Source organism: Cyrtonyx montezumae, unplaced genomic scaffold (assembly GCF_038088225.1).
Source record: "Cyrtonyx montezumae isolate F1298 unplaced genomic scaffold, pur_monq_1.0 scaffold_12, whole genome shotgun sequence".
NCBI classification, from domain to species: Eukaryota; Metazoa; Chordata; class Aves; order Galliformes; family Odontophoridae; genus Cyrtonyx; species Cyrtonyx montezumae.
The window spans coordinates 15,971,389-15,994,141 of NW_027071848.1; the positions used below are offsets into that span (position 1 = coordinate 15,971,389).

The 22,753-nt window shown below is 36.1% G+C and overlaps 1 protein-coding gene across 3 annotated transcripts in view; it reads left to right on the forward strand.

The window, feature by feature from the left end:
• The window catches only part of TNFRSF19 (TNF receptor superfamily member 19), a 54,766-nt gene that overhangs the window by 15,412 nt on the left and 16,601 nt on the right, over positions 1-22,753 (forward strand). For all 3 annotated transcript variants that reach the window (XM_065730123.1, XM_065730124.1, XM_065730125.1), the window contains 2 exons: positions 8,270-8,448; positions 10,534-10,619. In XM_065730123.1, the coding sequence (XP_065586195.1) occupies positions 8,270-8,448; positions 10,534-10,619 (265 nt within the window). The remainder of the gene's footprint in view (positions 1-8,269; positions 8,449-10,533; positions 10,620-22,753) is intronic.

Consider the following 22,753-nt stretch of genomic DNA (forward strand, 5'->3'; position numbering starts at 1 on the left):
CAGTAATGTTTTCTTCATCTCTTCACACCTTGTTGCTAGCATTCAATGAAATAATTAGTTCAGTACTTCAGTGAGGATTACATTCTATGTTATGCAGTGTTAGCTAAGATTGAGTTGCATAAATAATATAGTTTATGTAGCAATTTGAAGATGACTAATGCTAGAAGTGTGGTTTTGTTTGGATGTTTGCTAGATTATTTGTTTATTTGATTGGACTTAAATTTGAGGTGTGAAAGACTGGGGAAGAAGGGAGGTTAATTTAGGGATGTATCTGTGAGTATGACACTCTGTAACAGCAGTCCTGGTGAAGCAGTTGCTGTAGTCCTAGCGTACAATGCTGTGACATACTAATTGACAAATTAAAGAGGAGCATAGAAATTAATACCTTCGCTAATTGCTTATGTTTTAGCATTTATTTATTAAATTGGAAGTAAACTATAATAAGAGGGTTATAGTTTTAAGTAGTATGCTATTTGTGTTGTATTTTTAACTTTTTGCTTAGTCTGATAGTACTAAGATTCAAAACTAATTTCTCTAAAAATATGAATGCTTAATTGGATTTCCATGTTTAAGCAATTACTTCCCTCCAGACATTGATAGGTTCCCACATACTGTTTTAGTTGCCACGACATCAGAACTGAAATCACTAAATAGATTTTACTGAAATCTAAATGTGAGTGAAAACATAATTTCTCTTAGAAATAAATGTACGGTTTCCTGTGAATCTTGGCAGAGGATGCAGTGCTATGATTGCTACTGAACTGTAGTTGAAAAATAGCCTTGATGAACTACAGCTTGAAAGAACTAAGTTTTTGAAGGCAAAGGTCAGAATACAATGGGAAAAAGTATTTAATGATATACTTGAAGTAATTTGCAGCACACGACAGAGGCAGTGTTTACTTTTTTAATAACTATGCTGTGCTCGAATAAGTTTCGAGGTGATTATCATGAAAGTCTGCTGTTTTCCTTTCCAATATTGTTTGCTCCTGTTGACAAGTCTCACAGATAAAACTAGATACACTGTTGTATGAACATGACTATAAATCTAAATATATAGTAAAACACAATGGTATCAGTTTGGTTTTTATTTTTTCTGTTTTAAGGAATTGACTGACAGGTCCAGATGAATACTATGCCTTAGCAAATAACTTGTTGCTGAATTGTCAGCAACCAGCTTATTGCTTAAGTAGACACATGCATGTACTTTCTTACTTTGCTTCTGTGAAACTGAGTACATGATGTTACAGAAGTCAATACCAATATGCTGACACTTAATTATGATATCTAGATAAAAAAAAGTCAACCAAAGAACAATGGAATTCTTCTGTGAATTTGCAAAACTCAGTGAAGTTAGCAAGCCTTAGTTGTCCCCTTGCTTAAGGGAGACAGCAGTGACAACTGAAGATCAGACTTGCGAATCTTATGTGATGCCAGGTGACTTAATCAAGTCAGGACCTGTATGAGTCCAGTCTGTTCCCATCTTGCCACAGATACACTTGAGTGTATTGCAGATTTGCATCAAAAGTAAGGATAGATGTGCAGGGCAAAATTCCCCTTGCATAGGTTGTATGTGTATGTACATTTGTGTATGCATATATATGTGTAGAAATATATGCAGGATTATTATTACAGCTGATAGGGTTTTTTGTTGTTGCTGTAGTATATAAGCATTTCATAATATCTTTCTAAATTGAGAAATTCTGTTACCTTTTTTGATTTTACTCATAGGCCTCTTAGTGCAGAAATCAACCTGCCTGGGGTAACATCAGAGGTACTTGGTTGCATGGTGTTTAATTCTAGTTGCAAACTGGTGCTTGATCATTGGATTAAGATTCCTGACTGTAATAGATAAGCAACTTCAAGCACACTTTGTATATGAAACAAGTTTAAAAAACAAAACAGCAGGCATGAATTCACACATACAAAAAAGCACTAAACCCAACTTATTTTGTGTAACTGTTTCTGGCTCTAAGCTTATCAAGTTGTGGAGCTGCATCAGGGAAGGGTCACACTGGGGCTTAGGAAAAGCTTCTTCACCAGAGAGTGGTTGGGCACTGGAATAGGTGCCCCAAGGTAGTGGTCACAGTCCCAAGCTTCTGGAGTTCAGAGAACATTTGGACAACTCTCTCCATTGCAGAATTCAAATGCTGGATCATCCTATGTGGAGCAAGGAGCTGAACCTGATGATTCTTGCTGGTCCCTTCCAACTTGGGTTATTCCATGATTCTGAGTCATGCTGGAGCTAAACTATTCTTTTCAGCTTTCATGGGACTCTCTTCTTCAGGAATGTTTTAGAAGTAATTATTTATTTAAAATAAAAAATAGTACCCCCTCAACACTTCCTTTTTTACTCCATACCATCCATTAGAACTGCTGTAACAGCAACTCTTCAAATGCTGCACTAGCACAGGCTGTGCAGAGAAGCTGTAGATGCCCTATCCCTGGAGGTGTTCAAGGACAAGTTGGACGGGGCCCTGGGCAGCCTGGTGTAGTGGGAGGTGTCCTTGCCCATGGTAGAGGGGTTGGAAAGAGGTGGGTTTTAAGGTTCCTTCCAGCCCAAACTGCTCTATGATACTGTGATTATCTTACAGCTGGAATCCATTGATCACTTCAGTTCACTGTATTTCTATAAAGTACTTTTACCATGTTACAATCATAAACAAACCATATTTGTTGTTCTACCTATTATTTCAAGTTGACATGGAAAGGAATGAATTCATCAACTCTTATTTTCCTCCTGTTTGTTTTCTTGTGTTTGTTCACTAAAAAAATAAATCTGTGTCCTTCACTTAAACTTTTGTCCCTAGAAGTAATGCTATGAAGGCTTAGACATACTGAAATATTTTGCTTTGGTGTGTTTTCAAGAGTGCTCTCTTCTGGGGAGGGAGACAATTATTGTGTTGATTCAGAAAAGGAACTGTTTGCTTCCTGCATTACTTCAGTTCTCATTCATTTAGTGAAAAATAAAGCATCATGGCATTAAGCAACTGGTTTAGTATCTTTTGTTCTTTAAGTGATCTCAGATTGACAGAGCCTTTTTTTTGGTCCTATCTTACCAGTATAAATCAAACCTTATAGGTGACTCAAATTTATGTAAATCTCATTTAGCATATTAAAAACAAATGGAAGTAGTGTTGTTTGCATTTAGACATAACCATTTATTGAACACATGACCATTCAGAAGTGAGAAGCTTAAGTCTTTCCAGTCTTTTCACCATAATTTGCTTATACACGTTTCCTGCAACTTTCCGTAGCTTCCCTGTATTTAATTTTTCTTTCTGTATGAAAAGTAATCCATATCTCAGCCTTACAAAGCTTCATATCTAAGAACTTTAACTGCAACTCAAGATTTTGCCAGCAGGTCACACTTGAGGTTGTAGTTAGAAGTGTTGAACTGAGTTTTGGCAGTGTTTTTTCTTACAGTGCATTGCCTGAGCATACAGTTGTGTCAGAATAGTAGATCTTTAGGATGAACTAGAAAACAGTTCACTGAACTGATTACAATCAGTCTCACGATTCACAGTTTAGCCTCACATTTAATTTTGTCAGTGATTAAAGGCAGTGTACTACAAGGATGAAAAAGTACAGATGAAAGGAAGAGAATGCTTTAAGCCAGTGTTGTCACCAAATACTTGGTCACTATACTGTCACTAGGAGACTGTTGCCTTTGTAGGCAGAGGCACCTTGAGAGCTGCTGATACGGTGCTATTCTTTGCATCATAGATAACCTCCTTGTGCTGAGTGTTTGGAAGAAAAGGGGGCCTGTGTCATAGCTCATAAAAGGAGTTATGAATTAATCAGAAAGGTACTGTTTACATCTACCTATGCATGTAACAGTCCTTACAAAGAAAGTAACATGGTGTTATGTCTGACATACTGTCCTGGTGAAGTTACTGAGGGTAACTGCTGCTTTGTTCAGCAGTGGCTGTAACTTTTCAAAGCTAGAGGGATGCTTGTGAAGAAGCCTGCTGTATGTCAGTGCAGTAGAGGCTAACATGTGTTCTTGGGTCAGTCTCATGGAAGCTGGAGCAGACACATGTAGGCGTATCAAATCTTAATCACTGAGCATGAAACTTTTCAGACACTAACTTTACTACAGCAGTTAAATCTCACATTTGCAGCACTCTTGCATCCTGTCCTGCTCTGTGACTTCTGTTGGTAGATGCATCTGATTACTCAATTGTAGATGAAGTAGATCTTCACCTGTAAGATAATTCTGGAACCCAAAACTGTGTGCTATTTAACAAGGACATACACTAAAAAAAAGTTCATTTCCCTGCAGCAATGTAATGCTGCAACCTGTTATGTGACCTAACATTTTCATGTCTCAGTAATTGAAAGGCTTTTTCATTTAGTCATGATGGATTAAGTGGATCATCTTAGTGCCATACAGTCTAAGGATTTACTTAGATTGAGAAAAATCAATATAATTAAGGGAAGAAAAAAAAAAAAGTACTGTCAGATAACAATTTTAATGATGCTTGAAAGAACTTTTAATTGAAATTTGAAGTTACTTTAGTTGAAAAACTCTAATTTGCTCTTCACTTACTTTCTGCGCTGCATTCAACTTCTAGGAAAGAACCACTTTCTGCTTAGTTCAGATACCCTTTATAGTCTGCTGTACTTCTGGCTCTTCTATCTGGGTAGTGTATGGGTAACATATATTGAAGGAAATGCATAAAATTGCTAATGCAGTATTTTTGTGTGCCTGTTTTGTATGCATTTAATATGTTTTAACTTGAAAAGAAGTTATGGATTTAGTACCTTGTCTTTGCTAGAGATGCTTAGGAGGCATCTGAACGAAGTTTTTCTGGGATCCACGTATTCAGGGTGATGAGATGCTTAGGTACTGTTGCAGTGAAGGTTTTATAACTGCCCATAAAACAGAAGTGCATTTGAATTTTGAGGATATTTTCAATGAGTTTTAATGCAGTTTTCTGAATTAATATTTCTCCTGAATGGGAGTTGTAGTGAGGAGGGAGTCGGCCTCTTCTCCCTGATAAATAATGACAGGACAAGAGATAATGGCCACAAGTTGTGCCAAGGAAGATTTAGATTAGATTTGAAGAAACATTTTTTCTCTGAAAGAGTGGTCAGGCACTGGAATGGCCTGCCTAGGGAGGTGGTTGAGGCACCATCCCTAGCGCTGTTCAAGAAGCGTTTAGATGAGGTGCTGGATGGTTGGACTAGATGATCTTGTAGTTCCTTTCCAACCTAATGTATCTATGAATCTTTTCCTCATGTATTGTGTATCATTTAAAAGAAATTTTTCATTCCTGGTACCTAGCACTACTGATGACAACGCAGTAAGGGAGAAATGGGAAGGACAGAATGGGCTGAGTATTCTTCACACACTGATTCACAAAAGTAGATACTAATATAGTGTATGTTACCTGCTTTTTTCTCTAACATGAAAACAAAAAATATTTGTTTGAAATCCAACTAATGAGGGTTAGAAGCTTTTCCTCTTTTCTGCAATCCTGAGGTGAACCACCACAGGAGATAAGCACTTCTTTCAGTACACGGGTAGGAGAGTAGGAGGGATGAGAGTAGCTGAGAACTATTCAGTTCTCATCAGCCATATAACTTGCCAACTTTGTAAATACAGCACTAAGAAAACTGATGCACATCAGTTTTGCACGTGTACTGATAAAAGATGAAAAGTAGGTTGTTTGTCTCTTTGCGGGACTGATAAATATTATAAAGTCAAAAAATTCAAACAGTTTGAATCCATCATCTAAATAATATTCTTCAGTTTAGGGAATGCAATTAATTATGAGTACAGATCTCTTTGAAGTTATGCCTGGATTACAAGCTTAAATATTTATTTGCACCTGCCAGGCAGTTAACTACCTCAAATATTATCTGAACATAAAAAGCACCTACATAAAGTTGTAGTTGTTAAGGATCACATCTGCAGATTTCCTGGCAAAGACTTAGAAGTCATCTTTGAAAAGACTGGAGATGCTGAATCCCTTGGGCAGGAGACTTCTTTATGTTGCATCCCCCATTTTTAATGCTTAATAGTAAACCACTCCACTAAGGTTTTTCCTAACTACAGCAAAGCAGATCCGTTAGATCTAGAAACAACTTACCAAAATTTCAATATTTGGGGTGAATGAGTTAAAAGTGTTTAATTTTATTTCCCAATGTTTGCTTGTTTTTAATTGGAAACTTCAAAGGCAGTCTAGAAAGGAAAACTTACAATCAAGCTGATCTAAGTTTTATATTTGAAAATTTCTAGGACTTGGGAGGAACTTGTTTTCAAGTGATTTATCAAAAGATCCAAACATAAAATGTTTGTCTGAGCTATACTGCTCACTGCTATGTGGATGAACTAAACAGAAAGAACATAGAGTAGAAGGAATGCGATAAGGAATAATGAGTGCTTTTGTGTGAAATCTTGCAATTGCATAAATAAAATTGAATACAATGAGACATTTTTAGATAATATAATGGTGATTCCTGCAGTTCTGTTTTCTTTTGTAATCGATTCCTACTAGAAACTAATAGGCTAGGAATTAAATGGTGGCTGAAATCATTATTTAAAGAATGAAGTATTTATGTCTGCATTTGCATGCTACCATTATTATGGGCAGTAGGCTGGAGTAGGAGCATCCTGTACATTATATTAAATTAATGCACTTTCTTTGGCATTCACTGTTTGTTCATTCCTTAATATGAAATCACATTTCAGCAAATAAGAAGAAAAAATTAAAGCTCATTTCTAAATTATTCCCTCTATGTACTCTTTTCATGGATCTAGAAATGGATGAAAGATATTTCATGTCCATCTGCAGTTAGTTGCTTTCTTAGGAGTGTTCATTTTGTGTGTACTCGACTGCTTATTCTTGATGACAGTACTTCTAATACAACAAAAATCAGAAATCTTAGTGTGTCCAGTAAAATGCATCACAAAAGGTTATTTCCTTCTGATTCTTTATCATATCATTGCAAATCTGAGGCACTAAAAACACATATTGGCAAAGTCCATCACAGATCAAGTTTCATAGATGTTCTCAAAATAATGCTGGGGAGAAACCTGTGTGCATTTGCAAGGCTCAGAGCCATTTACGGCAACAGGCTTGCTTAGATGGGTGTCAGGGAAAAGTCATTTGCATGTATGGAACATGGAAGCTTTGTGGAAGAAACTGGTGGAAACTTTATCTGAAGTTGCCCCAGTTGAAGGACTCCTGCAGTTTTCCTCTTGGGAATTTGCCCTATACTTCCACTAAGACTGCATGCTGGAGGAAGAGGTCCTCATGTTGTCTTTCCCATCTACTTCCCTCCCCATAAGTCCTTTCCAACAATTTGTTGCATCCTTCTTGGCTTCATGTTGTGCCACTAATGCATTTAGTGAAATTACTGCCAAAATCAATAGGATTTTCAGATGGGAAAAGTAAGCAACAACTACTAGTGGCTTGATAAATCTCTTTTTTAAAAAAAAGAGTGACAGAAAAATAGATCAATTGTTCTAGACAACTAGTTTGTAGAACCTGATCCCCCAAATATTCTGCAATTTTATCTTCGCTGCCAGTCAGTTGTTTTGTGTGTCCTTTTTCAAATGAATGGGAGATAATTTCTTGAAATTGGTTAATAACCAGCCATAGCCATATTTCCTGTGTAGTCAAATGATATGCATCCCTCTGATCCCCAGAGCTATTAATTTTTTTCTGACAGGTAAAGAACTGTTAGAACAGGAGTGGGTTGAGTTTCTGAATTTCCTAATGGCTAAACAACATTTTGTGCTTAGCCAGTGGTCATTAACCAGCTCTGTTTTATTTGGTAACAGAATTTCTAAGCCTTTGAAGATCAGAACACTCTATTCAGCAATTAACTTTGTTCACCTTAACTATGAACCTTAATATCAAAGTGCTTCTTTGCTGTATTTGTAACTGAGTAAGTGCCTTTATACTTCACTTGTCCCAGTTTCTGCACTTTCACATGACTGACCTAATTAAAAAACAGACAGCTCAATAATTCTACCATAAGCTAGTAATAATGAAACTGTGGGAGTCCTTGAAGCCCTTTATCATTCAAATACGCAGTGGTTTCTTGAATAAAGTGGTTGACTAAGTATTACTTAGAGAAGTAAGGGAGATTATTAGCAGTGGAAGACGCATTTGAACTTGCTGAATGAATTGCTTTTGTCTCTAGAAAGACTACTCTTGGTAATAATTATACTAGGTCTTCATTTTATCCCAGCCTTCTCTTCTTGTTCATGCTTTCAGTGACTGAATAGCTTACTGTTGCTTGTTAATCCCTACAGGAATGCGGCTTTGGATATGGGGAGGATGCACAGTGCATGACGTGCAGGCCAAACAGATTCAAGGAAGACTGGGGCTTTCAGAAGTGCAAGCCTTGTCTGGACTGTGCACTAGTTAACCGGTTTCAGAAGGCCAACTGTTCTGCCACCAGCAATGCACTATGTGGAGACTGTTTACCGGGGTAAGGCCATTTCTAAACATGAGACTTGAAGAAATTCAAAACTTATTTTCATTAATGTTGATTGATGATATTTTCCAGATGAATGTTTGGATAGATCCTCTATATATGTTAGAAGGACCCGTGTTCTGATCATGGTTTTTCCAATATCTTTTTGTATCATCCAAGCAACTAATTGCAGAATTTGTCTTAATTCTCATCTGTCAAAATAGTCTGACAAACACCTATTTGATTTATTAGAGAACTGCCTTGTTCAATGCCTGAGTAAAATACTTCCAAATGTTGTCACTTGTGAGTTCCTTCACTGTTTCAAAATATTTAGTTTGTTATAGCACAGACATTTACCTTCTTGAAGACTGATCACGTTATTTGGTTGTTGTTTTTTTTTCTCCTCTCCTTGGGTCAATGCATTTTAGTTCTCATACATGTATGTTTTCCGGACTAGAGTAATGATTTTGGTTCATGCTCCTGAATTTCATTTACTGTTTTGTTAAATTCTTAGAGCATGATCCTAGATGAAAATTCATTAATGTATTTAAAGGAATTATTTTGGAACAAATTGTAAGTGCGGAGACTCAATCAAACAGCCATGTTGTAAGTCAGGAGCTGTGCTTTATTTGCTTGATCTGGTCACCCTGGATCTTCGTTCTAGTCTTCTCCATTTATAGAATCTAGTTGCAAGATTCTAAAGATACTAGAATCTAGTAGCAAGGTCTCTAAAATACTGTTCTTTACACTGTGGCCAACTTACACTATTACCAGTATCTACCATGAATTTGTTAAAAGACATTTCAAAAGACAACTCATTTTGAGCTATTGGCTGGTAGTTTAATTGGTATAGGTGTAGGTTATAAGAACTGATTTATAATTGTAGCAGCATCAGGATATGTATTTCAGATATATAGTTGTAGATACATGGAACAATTTAATTTTTATGTTTACTTATGTACTTGCTTTTATACATACTTTTACTTTTACATACTTATTTTTATGTTTATTTTCAAAGCAGCTAACAATTACCTGAGTGCTGTTGAAGCTCCTCATATTATTCCTCTATAGCCAGAAGAGAGGCCTTTTCATTTAAAAAGCAATTAGTAAAGCTTTGATAACCAATATTAGTTAAGTCACAGTTTAAGATTAGATGCTACTGACAATGACATCTGAAAAGGCCTAAAGCCAAATTATTGTTTATGTTCTTATACAGCGTATTAATACATGTGTATTGTAGGACTTACCTGGCTATTAGACTGGAGATGATTTTCTTGGGTATTTTTTCAAGATAGAAAAGGAAGGAAAAAGGAAGCCTGAATAAAACATGATTAGGGCTAAACCTAAATTGTGGGGCCTGATCTTGCTAGTCAGTATTCTGCTCTAGATCCATGTGCTGAGTACATGTTGAGATGGAAGCTGTTAACACAACTTGCTTTTACTGGCAGTGAGTTTGGAAGCATGGGTAGAGGAATCATTTATTTTCTAGTCTGGACATTACGAAGAAAAGAGCTGTAGAACATGGCACCACTTACATACCCTATCCATCACTTTAGATGCTGCCTAAGAGAATGGGTGCACATATAATATACTGCTGACCAAACTGAAGGTTTAGCTATTCTCTCTCATAAAACATAATGGTATCTGTTTTGCACTGGTTTCCAAAGTGTCATTTTCTATTTTCCAGATTCAAAATGATTCAGTAGCTGTGTCAGCTACAAACAGATGTTAATAGATTTCATTCAGAGTGAATGATCTCATTGGCACCTCTAGTCTTTGAGCCTATGGATCTGTTATTCATGTTGTTAGTGTGGAAATTTCTTGAGAAATTGGAAAGCTGTTTGGTTTAGCTGCTGGCTTTCATATTTTAAAGGAATTTTAATGTTACTAGTTTAACATAAGTAAAGTCAGTACTTTTTTTTTAATGCACTGCTACAGAAAACATTTAGCTAGATTACTACTACGTCTGGTTGAAAAAATAAAGCCATACCTACATAATTAGGAGGGTATTTTGGATAAGTTCTTTGTATGAGAGTATGACATCATTCAAACTTCTGTGAGAAAGATTTTATTGCTATGAATTATTCTTGTGTTTTCTAGTTTTTATAGGAAGACCAAGCTTGGAGGCTTTCAAGACATGGAGTGTGTTCCTTGTGGTGATCCTCCTCCTCCCTATGAACCGCACTGTAAGTGTTCCTCACCTCCTGTTGGAGTAAAATGAACTTAAAGCTCTTGAATGTTTAAGTTGGAAAAAAAATGTTAATGAAGAATTCTTTGCACAACTCGTTTTTCTTTTTTGTTAGTAAACCGTTCTGTGAATACTTTTGAGCAGGTTCAGCACTGTTATTACAAAGCTATATGACCGATCAGTGGAGGATAAACAGTCCTCTGTCCCATTACGTGGTTGATTCCAGTTCTAATTAGTGAATAAAAGTTTGTAGCATGCAGAAAGGATTATTTGTTGATATTTTTTAAAATGACATCTAAGGTTACAGCAAGGGAGACTGGTATAGATAAACTTAGTAGTGTTATATGCATTAAGCAGGAAACAGGTAAGCAGTTTCTTTCCTCATTTTTGCTCAATGATAGGATATGAATCTTTTTAAAATGAGACCCCTTATTCTGTAACAGAAGCTTTTTAATACTTTTTCTAAGACTTTTGATGGTCTATATCCCATTGAGTTCTTAACTCCATAATAGGAGTAGATTTTAATTGCATTTATTGTTGTCTGCTTTGTAATATGAAAAATAGAATTACTTCAGCATAATGTTGGGTTTCCTTGTATCTTTCTGTAACTGTTATGTTTTGGAAGCTTTCTCCTCTTTCCAAATTGAAGCAATTCTTTATAGAAAGAATGAGTTGTCAAGTTTCTGAAATGCATCGGATCTTTGAGTACAAAAAACTATTACAGTCTTTATAAACTGAAACCCTACCATGAAGTGAAAATACAGAATTTCACTGTGATTTACAGAAGACTTGAGTTAAGAATTTGCTTATTGGTTCCTCAGGTCTCTGACATAAGATATCTCACTTTAAGGAAGTGTATCTTCTGTTCCTCAGAACAGCATAGAAAGTTATGCCTAGAGTGATCAGAATGAACTGAAACTGTTTACGAGAATTTTATTTAACATCACAAGGGGGAAATATCTCACTTTTAAGCCTAAATAGAAAGTGCACCTCTACAAGAAAGTATGAACAATAATGTGTGAAAGTCAGGTTTGGAAACCTTATGCTGAAAATGCTTGCAGTTTATTTTAGTAATTCATAAATTTTGACAGCTTAAAAATTTAAGTTTGCATTAATTGTAGTTAAATGGAGACAAATTACTAGGTGTCTAGGTGTATGGGGCAGGCTCTCAATTACAGCAGGCCAAGTTCTTATTCCGTACTTTTCTTATCTTCTTTCTTTCCACTATGAAACAGAAAGACAAATATTAGTGCAGCAAACTCTTACAGTGCAGATGAAAAGGAGAAGTTGAAATGTCTTGTTTCAATGAATTAATTGTCCCCTGAGGTGTGTGGCAAATTTTTTATTTGTTTAAGAGTTACCAAAAGGACACAAAGACTCACAGCCCCCTGCCTGGACTAAAGGTTCGTGTTAAAGCTGAGACATGGATGAAGTCCTTTCAGCACCACTAGCTGTTGATTATTACCCAGTTAGCTATAAATCTAAATGCTTGCTTTTATCTTCTTTCTCTCTGTAGACATTTTTAAACAGATCTGGTTTAAATATTTACTCAGGGAAAAATGAGTTTGTGAATTGCTAAAGGCAAAGTTGAAAGGATTCTATAATGAACAAGTAAAGAGAGTATTAGAGGCCGGGAGAGTTGCTATCACCTTTGTCTAAACTTAAAAGGGAAGACAATAACTTGTGTGTCTTGGGATGCCAGAAATTTAAATACATAGTGATGTAGTTGTATTTTGCTTAGTTCAGGTAAATAAACTGTAAATACCAATCCTATATATAGAGGAAGCATCTAAACATTTGAAATGAAAGCATGTTTTTTAAATGACTATTTATATACACTTTCTAAACTGACATTGTTTCTTTCAGCTGTAGATAATAAGTTTCTACTGAAAGACAGAAAAGGAATAATTTGAACTATGAACTAGAGTGAAAACACAGTCAATCACAAATGTGATTTCTGAAATGTAAGATAGCATAACTTGTCCCAAACTGGTCCGTTCAGCAAAGAGTGATGTAGATGTTATTTGATGATAGATTATAGTTTTTTCTCAGCAATGAGTCAGACTTCGAGAGTTCTCCCTTCTGACTGTCTAGACCAGTGTAATGCTACCCCACTGACTACTCTAAAACTGCTCATGAAACTATTCAGTAAGGTAGACTGCAGATCCCTCCATGGTATTAAAAACAATTACTTTATTAAGGTTAACACCAAAGCTTGCACAGCTGAAGGAAGGATGTTCAAAAGGCTGGGGTAAAAAGCAAATTTCTCAAATATCTCATTGCTTTCTTTGAGTAAGTACTATGTTTTCTGCTAGATTGCATTAGAAAATAAGCAAAAAATGTAATAAACCATACTGTGTTGTCTTTTGGCCACGTGGTGGTGGCAGATAAAATAAGTGTATTGATTCTGTTTTGATCAGCTTGGCTATGTCAGCTATTCCTACAAGTATTTCCTGTTGTATTGTTCAACTCAGAATATAGAACTGCATCTGAATATCACCTGACTTCTTTAGCCTCTGAATAAGCCTGCCACTGGGAAGAAAAACCTGTAAACATTTTTAAACTTTTTGAAAAAACTAGTTCCTACGACTTTCATGTTACTGTTTCTTTCTGGACCTTTACAGTCGGTGGTCTACTCCTGCTGTGTGCAATACATGATAGAATTTGGTTGTACAAGCAAACTGGAATAACTCAGGAGACAGAGTTAAAATTCAGACACTAAGAGCACTTAAGCCAGGATCACATTAGCACTCCTTACTCTCATGTTAAAATGAACACATGCATAAATAAATAAAATAAAAGTATTGTATGTTCAACCCAAGTCATGATTTCTTCTGCTTTCTTCTTTATGGCATAAAACAAGGAGCATTGGGAAGATTAGAGAGTAGAGAAAGGATACTATTCCATGAGGAGCTTGGGAAACTAGTCTATGTATTCTAGGAAGTAAATGCTTTATTTGCATCAATGAGGCAGTAATGTTTTCTTGAATAAATCACAGGAGGAAAATATCTACAATTTGATGGTAACATCATGTGCACTTGAAACAATCCAACAAGCAGATGTAAATGTGCGACTGTTCATGTCATGAGGCACATTTTATGTTCATTTCAATTATGGTTATTCAAATATAACAGCAATTTCATTGTATCATATAATGGCTTATGTTGGAAGGCATCTTAAACATCGTCTATAAGGACAGCTATGAAAGTACTGCCTCCTGTTTTATTATGTTGGCTCACAATTTCAGAGGCAGATGTTGGTGGTAGTGCATTAGGAGCAAAACCTTCCCACCAATGTTTCTTTAGGTTTTGTTGCTGTGTGACAGATAGCAGCAAAGAGGCATTCTGACAGAATGCTGTCTGACATGGAAGTGCATGTGCAGCAAAGGTGTGCAATCGAGTGCTTCCAGGTGATAAAATTTGCACCCATGAGTATTCGTTGATGCTTGCAGAATATTGGAAGCAAGCAGTGAATGTGATCACAGTGAGGTGGTGTGTGGTGCTTTTCAGCTGTAGCTACAGCGATGTGAAAGAAAAGCCATGCTCCAGAGGGCCATGTCAATTTTTATGAGCATGACATGCAGGCTCTTCTTCACTGCTGACAAAAATGCTTAGCTAATAGTGGTGACCCTGTTGAAAACAATGTTTTGTAGCTCAGAATTTGCTCTGTCAAATAGTGCTACTTTGCTACTTGTATCTGTTGTACTTTCCATGAAAATAAATACACGCTACCTTCATAGCAACTTATAGTTACAACCTTCCTTCAGTGTGCAGGGTTTTAACCACCAGATCAAGCTCCCCAGAAGTGCCATCCAACTTGGCCTTGAGTGCCTCCAGGGCTGAGGTGTATCTGGGCAAGAACTTCCTATCATCTAATCTAAATTTCCCCTCTTAGTTTAAAGCCGTACCCCCTTGTCCAATCACTGTCCACCTGTGTGAAAACTCAGTCTCCCTCAGGCTTATAGGCTCCCTTTAAGTACTGAAAGGCTTAATAAGGTCTTACCTTTATTTATGAGAAATGTTCCAGCACTCTGACTGTCTTTGTGTCTCTCCTCTCAACCCATTCCAGTAGGTCTGCATCTTATGCTGGAAGCCACAGACCTGGGTGCATATGGAGCCTTGCAAAGATGGAGCGGGGGGGGGGCAGTCACCTCCTGCACTCCCTCACCAAGGCAAATAACATATTGACTACATCAACCTTCTCCATGTCCATTGAAGTCAGTTCTCTCTTCTTATTTCAGAGGGGATGTATTCTCATTTGGATGCCTCTTTCTGTATAGATCCCTTCTTGATATTTTTCACATCCCTCAGCAAATTTATTTCCATCTGCACCTCATCCATTTTTCCGATCGTATTTCTGGATGGAATCCCTGTTTTCTTCCCAGACCACTCTTCTTTGCTTCCACTGCCTGTACTTTTCCTTCTTATCAGTTGTATTCAGTTTGATCAGTAGGTCCTTGTTCAGCCATGTCAGTTTTCTGCCTCCTCTGCTCAGTTTCTTATGCTAGAGAATGGAGAGCTCTATCAGAAAGGCATTCTTAAATTGCTGCCAGTTCTGTTCTGTTCCTTTGTCCCTAAGGACAGTTTCTCAGGGGATTTCCTCTCCTGAAGTTCAGGGTGTTTACTCTTCTATTTCCAGGTCTATATTCCTCTAAGTCATGAACTCCACCATGTCATAGCCACTACAGCCCAGACTGCTTTCAGTCTTCTTTAACCATCTTCTCTACATTGGTGAGCACCAGATCTAGTAATGCTTTTACCTCTAATTGGTCTGTTCAATATCTGGATCAGGAAGATATCCTCCCCAGCAGATATCTGGGTGGTTGAAATCCCCTTTCAGGATGAGAGCCTGTGAGTGTGACATCTCTTGTAGCTGAAGCTAGAATACCTCATCAACAGGCTTCCATTGATCAGCCAGCCTGTAGTAGACCCCCAACCACCAGATGTCCTTTATTGATCTGGTGTCTGGTTTTAACACACAAGCTCTCAACCTGAGGCTGTTTCTCAGAGGAAGCTCTTTGCAATCTGTCCACTTTGTAATATGGAAGGCAACTCCCCATCTCCTCTTGCTCTGCCTATCCCTTTTAAAAAGCTACTGGACCTTGATTGTTGTATTCCAATTGTACGATTCATCCCACCTTATTTCTGTGATAACAATTAGTTCACAGTTTTCTAATAGCACCTCAGTTTCTGTCTCCTGCTTATTTCCCATGCTGCGTTTGTTGGCACAGAGGCATCTCTGTGGCTATTGGCCTTGTTGTGTTCTTTAAGGATCCCTCCCAGATTCCCTGGGACAAATCTGAGGTTTTCCTGTGCTTCATCCAAAAGTGTTATCTGGCTCTTCTCAGTCACTCAGTAATACATCCCATTCCCTCGTCAAATCTTGTTTTAAGCTCTGCCAATAAGCCCAGCCATCTTGCTGCCTTGAACATTCCTGCCCTTCCTGGTCAATTGAGTCCTATCCAGTGTCAGCCTATCTGGTCTCCCAAAGGTGCATCTGAGAGCATAATACCCAAAACCCTGAGCATGACAGCATCTACACAACCATTCATTCAGCTGGTCAATTGTCCTCTTTGTGCCTAGTTCTCAATCTCCAACTGGGAGGATCAAGAAGATTGCTACCTGTGCACCAGATCTCTTCAACATCTTCCCAAAATTTTACACTTGAAAACAATCAATCTTTACTAAGATAAGCAATAAAAGTGAAGATTGTGGTTTCTTGAGACTAAATGCGTGTAGCAGATTATAACGAAGGCATCACTTATATTAAGTTTCCATGTCTTAGCCACTTCAATTCTTTAGCACTTATACATCACTTCCACTAAGGTTTCAAAGCTCCCTACACAGTTTTTTTCTACAGATTATTTTCTTAGTTTGGTTCTGTATGTTTGCAGTTTATTGTTTCTGAGAATTAATAAGTGTCCTAATCCTCTGCTGAATAACACTCTTTTAGTCTAAAAGGTACTTTGTTTCAATTATGAAAGGTGCTTTTTGAGGGCTAAAATTTGATAGTACTTCCTTCCTCCTGGTGGTAAATGTAGCTGATAAAAGAAAAGTAAGATGTGCTAAAGTGTACTAATTTGGATTTGTGAACTTCCATAAGAATGTAATGGATATTTCAGATGTACAAGGGCCGTACTTCAGAGCACAGTTGCTTAGACAGCACAGAAGGTAAAAAGCTAGCAATTGTGGTCTGGAGGATGGTGATAGAATACTTGATAAAAAGTAATAGAAGTGGCTGAAAGCTTGGTGGCAACGTATGTGTTCTTGAAAATACTTCAGAAAAAAAAATCGTTTTCTCAGCTTTGCTGGAATTCTTTCTGTTTGTTTGTTTGTTTTATTAAAATGCTATATCTATGATTAAACTTGAGAGTAATTTTTGAGTGACATTCACAGAATCGCAGAACTGTAGGGGCTGCAAGGGATCTGTAGAGATCATCGAGTCCAACCTCCCTGCCAAAGCAGCTCCCTAGACCACTCAATTCTACACTAGCTTTTCTTCATTCATTATATAATTTTAGTTTTCTCTTAACATTCTCTTTTTCCATTTCCAGAAATTTGTGATTTGAAAGCTGTAAGACTCCAGATAGTGTTTTGCCAACCATTACTTTTACTTCATACAATCAACTTTATTTAACTAATATAAAGCTGCCTTTGGAGGCAGGCATTATAATGTTCAAATTAAGACAACTACAAGCTGAAGATGTATAGCAAGTGGAACTGATTTTAATTATTTTGTTCTATTCCTACATGTTTGTCCATCTTATTTCAGTATTTTTTCTGATTTGATGTTACACCATAGCATCTCATAATCCTCTCATCCATGTTGGACACTGTGATAGAAAGCAGCTGGAGCACTATGTAAACCTTTCACAAAAGTTATAAGAACTGACAGCTAATTTAAGTAAAGCTAATAGCATCGTTAGCTTATAAATATCAGGGCTGTTTTATTACAGAGCCATTAGCTTTCCATTATCTTATAACTGAACTGTACACTTGAAAAAAAGAAAGTTATAAGTCTCTCTGATATTTTCCATATGTGACCTGATGATAGAGCAACTTATCTTCAACAAGTCTGAAAGATATTTTACTAGGTGTTTCAGAGAGATGAGAATTGCTATTCTTGTCTTATAAAATTTTATTGCAATGTTGTTTCTTTCACTCATCGTAGATCAAAGTGAGTTAGCCTAGAAAGCCTAAATACTTTCATTTTCTTGGCATTGATAATTGCAGTGGATCTGACCCACTGGGGAAAGATTCACACATAACCTAGTCAAACATCTCTTTTTCTTATTTTGAAGTCAGTTTGTCTGCTGTGTTTTCCTCCTGAAATAAAAAGTTGCAAACAAAAAGGGAGGAAGATTCTTCCTTTTTCTAGTAAAAGAGACATTACCACTAAAATCAGTGAAAATAATTCTGGAACATTACTTAATAGAGAGGAAAATATAGATTTGTTTCATGGCTTTATTACTTTCCAAAACTCCCCTTGCCTGGATCATATGGTTTTTTGTTTTGTTTTTTGCCTCTACAATCCCAACCTGTTTTTTCTAACTCATATTTTTTATACCTTTAATTTCTGTGCCTGTGTCTATAGAAGTATTCCATTATGTAGATGCTTACTATTAAGTAGGTGTTACAGATAGTAGAAAGATATCTTGACAGAAATAGAAGCTTCCCTCATTTCTATCCACCACTTACCTTGAAAAAAGCAAACAAGTTGAGAGAAGGAGTGCAACAAACTCCGAAGGACAAAGAAGAAAAGGGAGAAAAAGAATTTTTCCATAGTACAAAATTTAGCTTAAAAATGTTGAAATGGCTTGCATCTTTTAAATGATCAGGAAAAGTCACAAGGTTTCCTCTTCCAGAGTTGGTGGGTGGGTTTATGTCCCACCCATTTCTGCTGATGACCATCATTGCTGTGCCCCTGAGGTCATAAAGAAAGGAAGTGCATTCTGACAGCCCATTTTTTCCTGTCATTCTACTTCTGTATTATTTAAGTTCTGTATTTATCTGGATTCGACTGAATTTGGTTTGTTGGCTGAACACCTGTCAGTGTTTGGTGGTTGTCATTGAATGGATGGATCTGATGGATCTTCTTTTTTAATGCTTGCTTCATACTAGTCCGTGGATCTTTGAAAGAATTTTTCTTCTTGTCAGCTTAGCATTCTTAAGGGGAAACTTTTTTTCCTTCTTCCAGAGTATTTAAGAGAAGTGCTATTTATTCACAATTGTACTTTGTCATTTTGTTTTGTGATTATTTATCGTTGATAGAAAACTTAAAAATGAAGACTGTGAGGAGTCTCAAAGCCTTATCTTCCCTTCAACCTGTCATGGATTTCAACTAATGAGCCACCTTCATTCCAAATGGATATTTTTAACTGAATTAGATCCTTTCTCTCACTAAAACAAATGTAGCTCATAGTCATAATATGGATGAACCTGAACCATTCCTGCAAGCACTGGGTACAGGAGTGCCCTCTGCACTTTGTGTCATGTTTCTGAGAATGGAAAATTACTTTAATCCCTTTAATAGTTAACTATTTGAAGCATACCAAAACGTACTGACAGTGTTGCCACTGTTGTATAAGAGTGACAGCTGTTTGGTTTTCTTTTTGTATCCTGGCTGCTAAAAAATAATTTCAGAGTTGTAAAGTCAAGTACTATTGCACATATCATACTTTAAAGAACCAACATCTCAAGAAACTACTTCATTTATCTACTCAGGCATGTATTAATGTACCTATGAGCACAAAGTTCCAGCGTAAATCTCTTTGAGATACACACCTCATTTCTAGATGTATGATGAATAATATATATAGCATGAGATTAAAATCACTAGTTGACATTTTAAAATAGTTGCATTCTATTTCATGGTTAATTCACATCACAAGCTCACGTAAGTGTTAATAAAGTTTACATATGTGGTGCTCATCTGGCATTATAGTTATATTGAATCAAATTGAATTGATTTTCCTATCTTTGTTCTAACTCACAGATGGCAACGCTATCTGTTAATCCCAGTGGAAGTTTCATTTTGAAATACAAAACTTCTTTTGAACTTGTGTGTCCCTCCCCACAGATGTCTGGGGCCTTGATGTGCTTCTTTCATGATTCCTTTTAAATCAGGGACTGAAGGATTGCGTGAAGAGTGAAGTTAGAGATTTGTTGTCTGATAAAGCAACGAATCCTTAAAATATGCATCTTAAGAGCATAATAACAAGCAAAAATTGAGTGACCAAAATACTTAGTTCTGCAATTTTGTATAGGAACAATTTGTTGTAGAAAGCTCATTTCTTTATGACATTAAAAAAAAATTCCTTAGTGTATAGTATGAAGAGCTTTGTAGTTGTAGTATTCACTTCTAGTTCATTCCAATAAAATAACAAGCAGTTTGTAACCATATTTAGTATTGTGTCTTAACACTGTTAAGTACAGTTACAAAACAAATTTCTCATATTAAATGCAGAGTATGAGAATTTCAGTATGTTTTTTTCAAGCCAGTTTACCATACTTCTGTTTCTAGTAGTAACTTGTGCAACCTTTCATCTTATGAGTCAATCCTATAATTAGTATCCCTCTTTGCCAGAGGCATACTGAATGTTTGTTTTAGGTACAGAAAGTCTGCAAGAAATTTAACTTAATCATTACTTTTTAATGTAAGAGCTGGTTAGCTCAATTACACTAGATTAAAGTGAACTTGAAATTCCTGAGTTACAGAGAAGAGGCTAATCGTTGACCTGCACTGAATAAGCACTACTTCTTTTTTTGTGTGTGTCTATGTGTACAGTGTGGCTAGTCTTTTGGTCCAGTCTTGCAATGCCTAAAAGTAATTGTCTGTTCATTGTATGGAGTGGATTTGCAAGGTTTTGACTTAACTTGGCCTTTATTGTTGGTAAAAATTTTTGCAGTATTACATGCGTTGTGGAAAAAGGGAAAAATATTTTTTCAGTTAACTTTAACCTTTTTTTTTTTTGCATTTGAGTGTAGTCTAAAAATATAGTTACACATTTCCAGTAACCTTTTTTTTTTTTTTTTGTCATTTTCTAATTACAGAACTCTGAGATTACTTGAAATATATTAATATTATGGTTTTAAGCTATATTCAAACTGAAAATATTAGTTTCATTTTCTCTCATAAAATGACCAAGGTAATTCTGGATATGCTTGCATTAATACCAATCCAACAATAATGTGTTTTTCTGCCTTCCATATAAATACATACTGATTGCTGCAGCTTATGGATACACAGCCTTGAAATGGTGACTGACGTGAACATAAAGTACTGCTAAAGAAATGCTTGACAGTGTGTTGTATTTTTTTTATTCTCATCCTACTTTGTGCTGATAGATACTGTTGGCTATGTTCTTTGGTTCAAAAATATGCAGGCTGTGTTCCTCTTACATTAAAAAAAATAACAAAAGTAAAATAATAAAAACAAATTAACAAAAACAGTAAAGAACAGGGAATTCATGCAGACTACAACTTCAAATATTTGCCAACTGTCTATTAAGAAAATCACTGAAAAGTGTAACAGCACGAAAGAATCCAGAGAAATCAGTGGAGCACTAGAATGCATTGGAAACAGAGCAAGATGTATAATCTTAGAATAAGAGTGATGTACTACAGGCCTTATCAATGATGATTCATAATAAAGTAACACCTGATGAGCTGAAAAGATCTAGTATTCCACCAATCACTGGTATCGTTCCAGGATTTCTCTACCTTCCTTTAATTTTTCTGGTGGTAGGCCTTGTACAAGTGTTGCTCTTAATGGTTCACTTCTGCTGAAGCAGTGCCCTGCCAACCACTTATTTTACAAAGATCAGAGAATGTGTTATTTTGGGCAGTGATTTGTGCCTCTGTCTGAGGTACAGACTGTGACTTTTTCTGGAAAAGGTGATCTCTTTTTTTAAATAAAAGGTTGCATCCACCAATTTTAATGATCTTTCGTTCAAGTCCAGTGGTTTGTGTGTGTGTATACATATATATATATTAAAATCTAAGAATACATGTATGAGCTTAGATTATAGTGCATGCTATTGAATGTACGTATATTTTTATTTACCATACATCTTTGTGGAAATTTAGGATGGAATTCATGCACCCTCATTTAGGCATATAAAAGCTCATGCTTAACACTGAACTTCTCAGCCCAATCTCACACTGGTAATCAGTGGAGCGAATTAAGTACCTCAAGAGTTCAGGAAAGCCAGATAAGTTAAGCTTCTATATCTAATGCTAAGTAGTCTTTCAAGTCTATGATCCCACTAAGTTTTTTCAGAAAATAAAAAAAGAACCACTTATCAGGAGTTTTCTATTTCTAGCTATGTTTTATAAAGAGAGACTGAAGTGAGTAGACTGACTTTGTCTTTAGACTTATCATGTTAGAGTTTATTTCAGTGAGTTGCCAGTGTCAGGTTAGATGAAATAAGTGTTATGTGCTTATATCTGTCTTCCTTATACCTGAGGTTCCTCTTACTGCCTTTTTATTTTTTTTTAATTATTTTTAAGGAGAAAAATAAGGTCTTTTTTTTTCATTCCTTCTTAATAAAATTAGATATCATCTCCAAAATGTGAGAACACTTAGATGGTGACCCACTGAGATGTAGATGTTTGCTTTGATCAGATGAATCCAATTGAGGTTGACCTTTCAAAGAGGATAACCTTTCAGTATGTCTTCTATATTCTTTGACTAATTCCTTCTGAATTCTATTAAGATGGGAGATGTGGTAACTCAGATTATGTAAAATAGCAAAGTTAGGAGCTTGTACGCTTTAAAGTAATCTCATACTTCTGTAATTAGAAAATTACAATAAAATCCAACAAAAAAGTACTGGAAAAGCAGTACTGCCTTTTGATCTGTACAGCTTAGCTTTATCCTCAAAGCTTTAAATGGTAAATTAAAACTGCTTTATATAAGCTATTATTATTTCAGACTTCAAAGCTATGTCTTTTTCATCTGTACTGTAGTATTCATGTGCATGCATAGCTTTGCACAATAAGTAACTTTCTTTGCAGTAAACAATGAAATTTACTTTGATATATGCAGTATTAAAAGAAGATGGTGAGGAATGTCCAGCTTTTAAGGGCACTCAGCATTTACATTATAAAATTTTGAAAAAATGTCCTTAAT